Source organism: Mustela nivalis (assembly GCF_964662115.1).
Source record: "Mustela nivalis genome assembly, chromosome: 12".
Lineage (NCBI taxonomy): Eukaryota > Metazoa > Chordata > Mammalia > Carnivora > Mustelidae > Mustela > Mustela nivalis.
The window spans coordinates 20,233,589-20,246,255 of record NC_139031.1 but is presented as its reverse complement, the minus strand read 5'-3'; the positions used below and the strand labels follow the sequence as shown (position 1 = coordinate 20,246,255).

General features: G+C 33.8%; 1 protein-coding gene across 3 annotated transcripts in view; it reads left to right on the top strand.

The window, feature by feature from the left end:
- MKLN1 (muskelin 1) overlaps positions 1 to 12,667 on the top strand; it is a 306,882-nt gene that overhangs the window by 244,084 nt on the left and 50,131 nt on the right. For all 3 annotated transcript variants that reach the window (XM_082694003.1, XM_082694002.1, XM_082694001.1), the window contains exons 10-12: positions 636 to 848; positions 7,962 to 8,183; positions 10,718 to 10,847. In XM_082694003.1, coding sequence (XP_082550129.1) covers positions 636 to 848; positions 7,962 to 8,183; positions 10,718 to 10,847 — 565 coding nt within the window. The remainder of the gene's footprint in view (positions 1 to 635; positions 849 to 7,961; positions 8,184 to 10,717; positions 10,848 to 12,667) is intronic.

Sequence of the window (12,667 nt, the reverse complement as noted above, 5' to 3'; positions counted from 1 at the left end):
GGATGTAAGTGATCTCAAATAATTAATTGTTGTTGATAATATAGTGTTCTTTATATTATTCCTTCATTGTATTATTTGTTTACTCAGGAGTGTCAGTTTTATGTAAGTAAAGGGTAGACGAAAAAATCAAATTTGGCATTTTTATTCTGGTGCTGTCACTAGTTTACTAGCTTTCAGGAGGGTACTTCCCCTCTTTGGGTTATATTTCCTCATCTTTAAAAGGAGATAATTGAACTAGAGATTTTTTTAAGGTTCCTTTCAGTTATGAAATGCAGCAGTTCTATATATTTTTGGAGTATCTTTTGTGCTAGATTCTGATGAGAAATCCTAATGAGAAATATTTTTAAAGACCAATTGTGTCTTTAGCTTGACATGTACTAGAGAATCAAGCTCTGTGTACGAACGACTACAATGCAGTGGATACATAATAGAAGCCATGTAAGTGTTCTAAACAGAGTGCCATAAGGTACACAGTAGTTCATCTCTTCTTTTCTGGTAGATTTTAAGCATTTCTGTGGTAAGATTTAAACCCTGTGTTAGACTTCTATTGCAAACCTTTTAATGAAAGTTGAAAAAGGAATTTAATTTTATTTTCCTGTTATTCTTTGAATTTTTTTGTTCTTTGTTCTCCACAGAATGGTCCTAGTGCCAGATCATGTCATAAAATGTGCATTGACATTCAACGAAGGCAAATCTACACATTGGGGCGTTATTTGGATTCCTCCGTGAGGAACAGCAAATCTCTGAAAAGTGACTTCTATCGTTATGACATTGACACAAACACATGGATGTTACTCAGTGAGGACACTGCTGCTGATGGAGGGCCGAAATTGGTGTTTGATCATCAGGTTTGGTGCACAGATAAATTTATGGTGGAATTAATTAGTGCTCAGTAACTCTTGTTCTTAGAGTCTATTTTACGTGTTATGCTGCATTGTCTATTGGTAACTTCCTACAAATACCTAGTACAGACAATAAAAATAAGTCTTACTTCAGTAGGTATAAAGTTAGCTTTAATTTTTTTTTTTCTCGTATTTGGTGCATTGTAAAACACCAAGATCTTAGAACAACAAGCATTAATTTATAAAAATGTATAGAGAGTAGATGGAGAGTACATATTAGGAAAAACTATTTTATGATAAATGGTCATAACTCAACAGTAACAACTTACACTCTTAAAACATTTTACTCTACATTCCTGGGAGAAATTTAAAATTATTCTATAATGAGTTTGAGAATTTGAAATCTAGAGTTTCCAATTTGAGTGAAATATTTTTACTTTTGTGTATAATCATAAATTTGTTATATAAAGCAGATAGGAATGTGACATACACTAAGTGAAGTTAAGTTTGAACTGAACACCAAGAGAAATCACATAATGGTGCTATAGACAAGAAGACTACACATAGCAATTTATATGCCATTTTAATATTAATGCACATCTAGTTCTCATCATCCCCATAGATGTCATTATCATTGTTATGAGTCTTTGAATGTTTAGTCCACATCAGTTTAGTATAGGTCATACACAAACAGTAACCACTGAATTCTGCAGGCAGTTTTATTTGGCTCAGCCTGTATCCAGAAGTTGTTTTTGTAGTATGGGGAGAAAAAGACTTAAAAAAAAAAAATTTGTAACACTGTAGTGATGAACCTAGCTTTCATTATCTAGTACTTGAGAAATGGTAAGTAATACTAAGATAATTACAGAATCTAGCTTGGGCCTAGGAATTAAAACACTGGTCTTTTAAAAAATTTATTGTTTCTTTGGAGATTTTTGTTAATTCTTTGCTTTTAAACTATACTACTGACATATTTATATTAACAAGTAGTTGTTATAGGAAAATGATAAGGAAAAGAGGATTGAGTTTTATGCCTATGAAGTGAGTGGTAGATGGAAAATCAAAAACATTAGTTTTCAAAGTATTCCTCAGATTGAATTAGAACCCTTTCTGGCTCTCCATAACTGAGCTTTGCACTTCCCTGCTGACATCCTCATTGTTGTTCATATGGAAAATAATAACTTCAAAAAAATGTTAGGCTGGTTCTGATCTTTTTTTTTTTTTTTTTTTTTTTAAATAGAACATCAGCAGATAACACTGTTAGGGAAACCATTTATTTTCTTCCACCTGGTTACAAATTTCTTTTACAAAAGATGCTTATGTCTTTATTTTTACAGATTGAAAAAAGAATACCTTAGGGGTAGCTTGAGTATAGCACATTTATGGTCCTTGTCTGTGACCCTTGTTTGTTTTGACTTTGATAAAATAGAATGTTCCTTGGAAGCTAGGTTCTGTTACATGATGCTTGATTTTCATCTGATTAGGTGTAATAGAAGAACAGTGGGGGTGAAGAAACCAGGATATCGACAATTAATATAATCTTTATAAGTCCCCATTTTCTCTTCTAGTTCATATAAATAAAGCTACTCCAAAAATTACTTAGGGTCATTCATGACACATTAAGACTTGACAATTACCATTCAAATTTGAGAAGAATGTTGAGAAAGCTAGAGGCATGAAGATGTGTTTAGAAGTTATTTTGCGATTTAAAATTTTAACATACTAAAAAAATTAAAGACTTTTAGATTTATTAAGATAGTTCTGAAGTTTTCCATGTTGCTTTGTATGATGTTCTGTGACAAGGAGAACCAAACAAAAAGATTAAAGAAAAACACCCCCATAAGTCACATATTCAGTAGAACCAGAAACCCACAATTCCCAATTCCTTTTAAGTTTACCCAGAAACAACTGAAATACCCAGAGCTAGTTTTGAAGCCCACACAGTTTAATAGGGCAGAACTCAAGGCATGAAATAGAAGCCCCCTAAACCAGGAGAAGTTCATAGTTAGAGAAGACATGACTTCACAGAAGTACCATATTTTGAAGAAGCCATTTAATTGAGTAGCAACAGGAGACATCCTTGAGCAAGAGCATCACCCTTGTATAGGAACCTTCTGTTATCCGGTCCAGGGAGATTAAACTCATTTAAATATGAAAAACTAGAAAGTGATAAACACCAAGTCTTTAGAGACTTACTCTAAAGAAAAACAGTAAAAAGAAAAAGAAAAGCAAACCTTTTCTTCATCCAGCAGCAGGTGAGAAATTATATTCCAGTATTCTAACATGAATTAAATGGCTTAATGAAGCTTGAAAGCATAAATTCAAGAATGCAGATGAGATGGCTAAGTAACAGGTATAGGTAAAACTGGACCTGATGAAATTCAGGAACGGAACTAAAGAAAAACATATTACCACTTTCAGAAATGAAGGATAATCTAAAAGGAGTATAAAGAGTAGGTAAGGGTCATGTAGCATGGAAATAAGAAGAGTAGATGAAGAGAACAGAAATAAAGATGTAGAAAGGTTTAGCCAGAAAATTATAGCAAATACAGTCAGAAGAGAACCAACGTACACATAATTGGAGACATTAAAGAAGAAAACCAAAACAGTGGAGCAGAACAAATATTTATAAATAAAATTCAAGACTATTTATGTATCAAAAGGGCATGCTATTTAAAAAAAGGGGGGGGGCATGCTATATTAAGGGAAAATCGACCAAGCAGGGACATATAATAGTAACTAATATTGAACTTCAAAGATAAAGATGCATTCTTGGGCATCTAGGCAAAATTATCAAATCACCTATAAGAGAAATAAAATGAGTCTGGTTTCAGATTCCTCTACAGCTGCATTCAATGCTAAGAGAGACAATAGAGAAAGTATTCAAGACAAGACATGTGAGCCAAGAGCTTTATATCTACCTGAATTATCCTTCAAGTAGAAACACTTTTTGAGGAAATTACTAGAAAATAGAATACAAGATAGCCAAGAAGTGACTGGAGAAACTTCAGTCAAAGAATTGGAGATCTCAGCTCATTGATGTTCTCCCTGTCTTCTTACCCCATAGACTATGAAATGCAAAAGAATACATTAATAGTAATGTTGAAAACAAGAAAGAATGTCCTTGGGGAGAATTCCTGTAAGGTAGACAGCAAATAGGTTCATATCCAAACAGAAGAAACTGAGTCCTTAAGATTGCAGCAACTAGAGTCAAAGTTTATTTAAAAAAAAAAAAAAAATAGGGGCACCAGGGTGGCTCAGTTGTTAAGCAGCTGCCTTTGGCTCAGGTCATGTTCTGGGTTCCAGCCCCATATCGGGCTCCCTACTCAGCAGAGGGCCTGCTTCTTCCCTCTCCAGCTGACCCTGCTTGTGTTCCCTCTCTCACTCGCGCTGTCATAAATAAATAAAATCTTTTTTTTTTTTTAAGGTTTTATTTATTTATTTGACAGACAGAGATCACAAGTAGGCAGAGAGGCAGAGAGAGAGAGAGGAGGAAGCAGGCTCCCTGCTGAGCAGAGAGCCCGATGCGGGACTCGATCCCGGGGCCCCGAGATCATGACCTGAGCCGAAGGCAGCAGCTTAACCCACTGAGCCACCCAGGCGCCCCAATAAATAAAATCTTTTAAAAATTTTTAAAAAATAGAGTCTCTACTGTGATCTCTCTCTCTGTCAAATAAATAAATAAAATCCTAAAATAAATAAATAAATCTTTTGGAAAATAAATAAATAAATAAATAAAACTTCAATTTTTCACACCAAAAAAAACTTCAATTTTCTCAACGTTTATGTAGCTGGGGCAAACAGGTGATCAGTTGGTGACTGGACAGCTGGGCATTCTCCAGTTTGAGCAACACTTGGCTGAGGTAATTATTCACAGGTCAGGTGTTGAGTGTGGACACTGGGGCTGGATGGATAGGGCAGTGTTCCCAAGAGGCACTGGAGAGCAGCTGTGGAGCCCTTGACAGCATCATATCTCATCTCTCCCTTCCAGTCCCTTGAAGCAGGCTGCTGTATATGAAGAGGCAGGTGAACAGGAATTCGCAGACAGAGGATTAGAACAACAATTCCCCCTACCCAAAAGAATCAAATATTTGAAAATAATGAATACCATGAGACAGGGGTAGTGAACTCAACAGATTAAGAATTAACAAGGAAAAACAGCTAGTTATATAGACTGAAGAAGCCTTTACGTTTAAGTGGTATTTTTAGAGCAATTCAGGAGGCTGTTCATTCATGAAAAAGAAATATCTAGAAAAACTATAAGTTAAAGATTTGATAGCCAAACTAAAAGTTTCAGTCAATTGATTAAAAAGCTCACATCTCTAAATATTACTAAATTAGTGAGCTGAAATTATGAGAGAAAAGTTAAGGAACAGAGAAAAGATCCTGAAGTTCTAATATCCATCTAATAGGAGTTCTAGAAAAAGAGAATGGACGCAAACTGAGAACAACATGCCTTAAGGTTAAAAAGGAAGAAGGGTCCCAGAACTGAAGATAGGTTTTAGGATTAAAGAAACGCCAGGGGCAGATTAGGATGAATGTTAAAGAATAACCTTACCTAGTTAGTTTCTTTTTTTTTTTTTCATTTTTTATTTAAATTCAGTTAACCAACTTAGAGTACATCATTAGTTTCAGATGTAGTGTTCAGTAGTTTACCAGTTGCCTGTAACACCCAGTGCTCAATACATCACATACCCTACTTAATGCCTATCACCCAATGACCCCATCCCCCAACCCACCTCCCCTCCAGCAACCCTCAGTTTGTATAAACTGAGTTTACTATAGAAACTATAGTTTCTATATAGTAAAGAGTCTCTCATGGTTTTTCTCCCTCTCTGATGACTTCCCCTCCAGTTTTCCCTCCCTTAACCTATGGTCCTCTGCGCTGTTTCTAGATACTTTCTTAATGAAATTTTAGAACTATGGATTAAGAAAAAAATCCTGAAAGCCGCAGAGAGGAATCTGGTTACTGTAAGTAAGCAAGGGCCAGATTGATATGAATCATTTTTTTGGAGGTTGATGTGTTGAGCAACACTAGTTAGAAAGCTTCAGAGTTTGTGAGGAGAAAAATTGTTCTGAACCCAGCCTAATCCTAAACAATCTGCATTCATGTGACAGAGCAAAATAAAGACTTTTGGATTTTAAAACATTGGGGTGGGAAATAAGTGGCTATCCACTATTTGTTTGATTTTAGGAGCTAAATATCTAACACAATAGAGTAGATGAGTGAGTGGTCTTCAAGATATGACTTAAATGATCTCTTGAAGTCTTCAAGAGAAAAGATGTTAATATTATCATATAGACTTTAATAAGTTACAAGCTTTTCAGAAATTTCTTTCAGAGATTAAAAATGAAAAGGAAATCCTAAACTGCTGAACAACATAAAGTTGCCTAGAGTGAGTAACACTTCTTGTTTGACAATTGACCCTCATTGAAACTGCTTATCTTATCCAGGGAAGAACCAAGATAAAGGAATAAAATTAATTATATCTGTTTTATGTCCTGTTTGTTCTAAGGTATGGGAAAGAATACATGAAAGTACTATAGTTTCTCACTCTTTTTTTGTGTTGGTTTGGTCTGGTATAATGGAAAAAGCTACCAAGATAAAAATGTTTATGCTTCACCACTAATAACAAATGAGAATAGCCACATCAAAATTAAAGTTAAATATCCCCAGAAAGAAATAGAAACTCCTTTTGAAGTAGAACCATTGGAAATGGATATTAGCCAAAATTAGTATGAATCTATAAATTTGTAAATATTTAAATAGGCTCCCATAATGTGGATTCCCTCCTTTTTCAGCATGAACCTGAGGTGTTTGGAGAGATCTGGGCCTTTGGTCCTTAGGACAGGGTAAAGTGACTCAGGTTCAGTGAAACCTCAGACGGTGATGTAGTAGATGAATGGGGTTATACTGAATTGTCTTCAGCAACTTATGGATCACTTTTAATAATATGATCATTTAAGATTAAAGAGTGGGAATACTTTCAACCATATTCACTAGATTTCACCCTTGAGTAATAGCAGATTTTCATCTTAATTTATGGAAGGTTGTCAGAAACCTGGGAAATGGGAAGTGACTGGATCTTTTAGTGATTAGGGGGAAATTGGGAGATGCTATAATCTTTTCAATATTAATTAAAAAGCCAAAATTTACAATTATGAAAATAGCTTTTTCCTGAAAACAGTACGAAAATAGATAAATAGCACAATTTGATGCGAGGAGAAAATTGAACATATAATGGCTAGTATTTGTGCTTTAACCAAAAAATAAATGTTTTGTATATGCACTTTATTCTTTAAATATCAATGCCACTTGTGTTCAACATCTAATTCCCAGCTAGGACTTACATATTCTTTGAAATAGAATTTGATTTTTACTGTCTTGTGACAGATGGCTTTTTTATCAGAGATATTTTTATGAAAAGCCATGATCTCCCTGACTGAAAAGAATGAAAGAATCCATAAATTGTATAACATACCTCAAAGAAAATTAAATTTATAGTATTATGTTAAAGAAGGCAGATTCATTATTAGAGAAGTCAGTCTGGAGACTGCTGCAAACATTTCTTTGTTTTTCTGTATTGTAACAACACAATTGGAAGAGCTTTGCGAAATAAATGCAGAAAGATAAATTTAGTTATATCACTCTTACTGACATAGCTGCCCTCTGATTAAAGGGTAGTAAGATTAATAGGATGGATGCTTGCTTAGAATAGAAAGAAGGGAATTTTTCTAAGAAGGATGAGAAGGAGGTAAATCATACTCTATTTACCCATAGAGTATGATTAGCATTCACTCTTTGGTATAAATCAGCACCTCATATATTATTGATTGATGTGGTAAAAATAAAGTTTCAAGAAAACATAAAGGTCATCAGTGTATTTTGCTCTTCTGGGAAAAATGAAAACCCAAAAAAGTATGTAGAAGTGCATCCTGAATCTTTGCCAGGTGGTGAGCATATTATAGTAAGTGCACATGATAAACAGGGGTGGTATTTAGTGCTATTAAGACAAAGTTTAGTTTCTCAAGAATCTAAAACTGCACACATTGGTTTCATTTTAGCCCAAATGACAGGAACAATCTGTAACTATTCAATCTGTTGCCTTGTTCTGATAGATGTGTATGGACTCAGAAAAACATATGATCTACACCTTTGGTGGCAGAATTTTGACATGTAATGGCAGCGTAGACGACAGCAGAGCCAGTGAACCACAGTTCAGTGGGTTGTTTGCTTTCAACTGCCAATGTCAAACTTGGAAACTTCTTCGAGAGGACTCCTGTAATGCTGGGCCTGAGGACATCCAGTCTCGGATAGGACACTGCATGCTATTCCACTCAGTAAGAATATTCTATACATTGTATTGTTATTTTGTTGTGTATATTCTCAATAGGAAAAGAAGTAGTAAAATCCAGATCTTCAGAGAGCAATCAAAACTTTTCAAAAAATAAATGATTAGTGTTAGCAATGATAGACAAAAGTAAAACTTCCTCAGCAGTGAACTAGTTGCTAAGTATGAGAGTCTTTCATTAACGTAGTAATTCCTAACTAGTTATTACTTGAATGCTTATCTAGACACTTTTATGACTAACTACTTCTTATCTACTACAGATATCGTAGCTGTTTCCCTTTCTATACCTTTCTACTTACTGGTTTCTCTTAGCAACTAGAAGATCAATTATTTTATTTTACTTTCCTCACTGCCACTCTTCATTAAGTATGAAGAATTAAGAATTGACTTTATAGGATTAGAATTTAAATGTATCCGCAAAACCGATATGGAGCCATTTTTTTAACCTCTTCAGATGTTATAGTGAAAAGTTGGGCTTCTTTCTGTTAACATAACCTTAAAAACATATTGTGGACTATTTTGAACATCTATCAAAGTAGAGAAAAGAATGTAATAAATTCCTGTGTACTTTATCTGTTTCGACAGTTATCAGTATACTGCTGTTTACTTTTCATATATCTGTTCCACTTAAATTTCATTTCTTCAGTGTTTTTCCAATTTTCAAGTTTATTCTGAAATTTTATTTTGCTGGGCAACTCCCAGCGTGTCATTACACCTATAAATACTGTGGTATATCACTAACAGATAAGGATTTTTTAATAAACATAATAATGATACCACTGTAATATACACCCAGAGCATTATCAATATGGTTGGTTTATTCGAGTCAGACTCTGAAACGGGTCTGTGTATTATATTTAGTTGTTTTGTCTTTTAAATTTCTTTTAAGTGTGACAGTACTCCCTGCTCCTATTTCTTACACCCTCGTATTCCATTTATTTACTTGTTAAAGAGACTGAATCATATGTACTCTCAAATTTCCCATATTCTTGATTTTATCCTTGTGGCATTGTGATCATTTAGTCTCCATATTTCCTGTAAGCTGGTAGTTAGATCCAGAGGCTTGATTTTAGATTTTCTCTCTTTTTTTTTTTTAAGAAGGGTGGGAAATACAAAAGGAGAAGTGCAAGAATACTTCATCAAAGATGATCTGATTGCAAAATATCAAGAGACATTTAATGTGTAGTTACCATACTTTTGGTGATTTGAAAATTATTTTATGGGTTTGGGTGTTAGCAGCCTGATTGATCAGTAGTAAAGGTTCTTGTCCACATTTTACCAAATGGCTTTTGCAGTCATTGATAATCATTGTGTAGGGTTTGTAAAATAGTGATTTTTCCAATTGTATTATTTATTCTGTATTTATTAACTGATTATTTTATTAAAAACATATCCTCATTAACTATTTGGCTACCCTAATACGCACACCATGCAGGATAGGTAATTTAAATGTTTGGTTTTTTTCTGTATTACTTTTCATATATATTTTTTTCATATTAATGAGTTGAAGCTCCAAAATTAACCAATATATTTTTTAAGCATTATAATGAACTTACAGACTTTTATATATATTTGATGTTTTTAATCCAGTGTGTCATTATTCTTTTTGATGCCCAAATTTTTCTATGTCGAGTAGATGTGCCCCCTTCTCAGTATACTCATTCATATAGCTATATACACACATATGTATATTATATAAATACATGTATCTTTTTTAGTAAGAAAAATTAAATCATTAGTTTATACTGACATCTGATTCAAATTAAGAATTATTGAGTTTTTAAATATGCCCTTTTGATTTTGTATTTATGTATCATAAGGTTAAAATCCTACTTCCTAATGACAGTAATATATTACTCCTTATGTCTTTCTATAATACTTATAGAATCACAGAACTAAGAAAAATTACTGAATGTTTCAGGTTCCTTTCATATTATTTTTCTGTTTAGGATATAGCTAGGGATGGGTGGTCAAAAATATTAATGACATGCTATTTTTTGAGCATGTCTCTTTGTGGTCATATCTTTATAGATATGTTTATTGGAGGTAGGTTTATTTCATTGTTTTTCGAATTTCAGGGATTGCTTTTTTTCTTTTGCGTTAATTAAATAAAAGCAATATGGATAGTTCCAAAGGCAAAATCAAAAGTTAGTGTACTTTTGGAGAGATCTGGTTTCTATCTATCTTCCTTGCTCTGTCCCTTCCCAAAAAGGTCTTTAATAGGCTTCTTTCAGAAAGAATGAAAAAAACTACACACATTCCTCTTTTTCCTTTCTTATGCAAAGGCAGTGCCCTGAATTCATTATTCTATACCTTGCTTTTTTACTTTGATAAGGTATCCTAGAGATCACCTCTTAGTACATAGAGTGTCATCATTCCTCTTTATACCAACATAGTACTCCATTGCATGGGATCTGTCATAAAATTGCTTTTATAGAGGTTGAAATTTTAGAAGGATGATTTTGAATACTTCATGGAAGTGATTACTTTCTCCCTTCTTCGCCCTTTTTCCTTATTTTTCAGAAAAATCGTTGCCTATATGTATTTGGTGGCCAGCGATCGAAGACCTATTTGAATGATTTCTTTAGTTATGATGTGGACTCTGATCATGTAGACATAATATCAGATGGCACCAAGAAAGACTCTGGAATGGGTAAAGACATTTAGTGATTCTTCTCTCCTGTCTTAACTACTTTAAGTAGAAGAGTATATATAGTCCATTTTCTTTTCTTTGTAACCATTCTTCACCCTTTCCCCATGTCTTTAATTGAAGTAATTCTGAGTAAGAGGAAGAAAAATTTACCAACTGTATTATCCAGTTTTATGTTTACATTATTTGAGCAGAAAGACTATATATAAATTTCCAAAGGCATTATTTATGTGTGTGTTTGCTTGGTGGGGGGTTTTGCAAGAATTAATATCTTAAAAACTGTCTTATTCTATGTTTGCTGTTCCTTTCCACCTTATGCTTTCATTGTAGTGACATATATTAGGCACTAACATGGTAGAGGTTGTCTTTGTTCTAAGAGAGGACTTCATGTAACTGGTGACGACTTTTAAGTTTACAAGCTCAGCATCCAAGTTATTTTTCTCATAATAGGGTGACAGGTTTGCCCGAGTTGGTCTCAGTGTTATGTATATTGCCCTGGCATAGTTATTAGTAGTACCCCTGATTCACTCTCAAGTATCTTATTTTAGATAATAATTTACATAGTTACCCTGCATAGTAGTCACTTTGCCTGTGATTATTATCCCTAGATAAATGGTATTTGTTTAAGATGCAGTGGTTTAAAATGCCTAATTTGAGAAATTAGATTAGTATGCTTTTTCTTTTAGCTACTATAAAAATGAATCTTTTTATTAAAATAGTTCATATTTATGAGAAAAAAAACTTTAAAAAACATTTTAACAGAAGATAGTATCGTAATTAAAAAGTGCACATGAAGGGACCCTCAGGACACTTCTCCCATACTTCCTACTAGGCAAAGGCTAGAGCTTTATTTTCGGGGGGAAATAAGTACAGAGGTGTTTTTTCTATCATGCTTAAACTACTTCCCAGAATTTTAAAAAAAAAAAAAAGTGGCAAAGAGTGATAGTAACAAAGACTCAGCACAACAATTCACTTTGGGTAAGCTTTAATGACTATCATTTGTAGATTTTTAAAAATGAGTTATTATTATAGAGTAATTCGCAAAATTGATCAATACAATGCTTTGTTAATGGTCATGGCTAGCTTTAGCACCAGTAAAGTGTGGTAATTTGATTATCAAAGTAATAATATGCTCATTTTAAAGCATTTGGAAAATATAGAAAGATGTAAAAAAGAAATTATCAGGGCGCCTGGGTGGTTCATTGGGTTAAAGCCTCTGTCTTCAGCTCAGGTCATGATCCCAGGGTCCTGGGATTGAGCCCCACATGGGGCTCTCTGCTCGACAGGGAGCCTGCTTCCCTCTTTCTCTCTCTCTGCCTGCCTCTCTGCCTACTTGTATCTCTGTCAAATAAATAAATAAAATCTTTAAAAAAAATTATCAAACCATCCAGATGTATCTATTATCATTTTGATGTATTTCCCTCTAGTTTTTAAAATTTATTTATTGTAGGGGCACCTGGGTGGCTCAGTGGGTTGAGTATCCGACTCTTGATTTCAACTCAAATCATGATTCTCAGGGTCATGGGAGCCCCACATCAGTTTCCACACTGGCCATGGAGCCTCCTTGGGATTCTCTCTCTCCCTCTGCTCCTCCCCTATGATTCTCTCAAAAAAAGTTTGTCTTGTATAAAATTTAACACAATTTTATCTTCTGTTTTAAATACATATTAAATTGTGGTAATTTTTTTCACCATTATAGTTTTACTACCATGGAGTACAGGTATTAGGAGAAGTGACAGGTGTGGATTTATTTCCTAATACTGCTATAGTCAACTCTTATAAAATCAGAATCACCAATTTTGCTATGTGTTTTTTAATTTTCA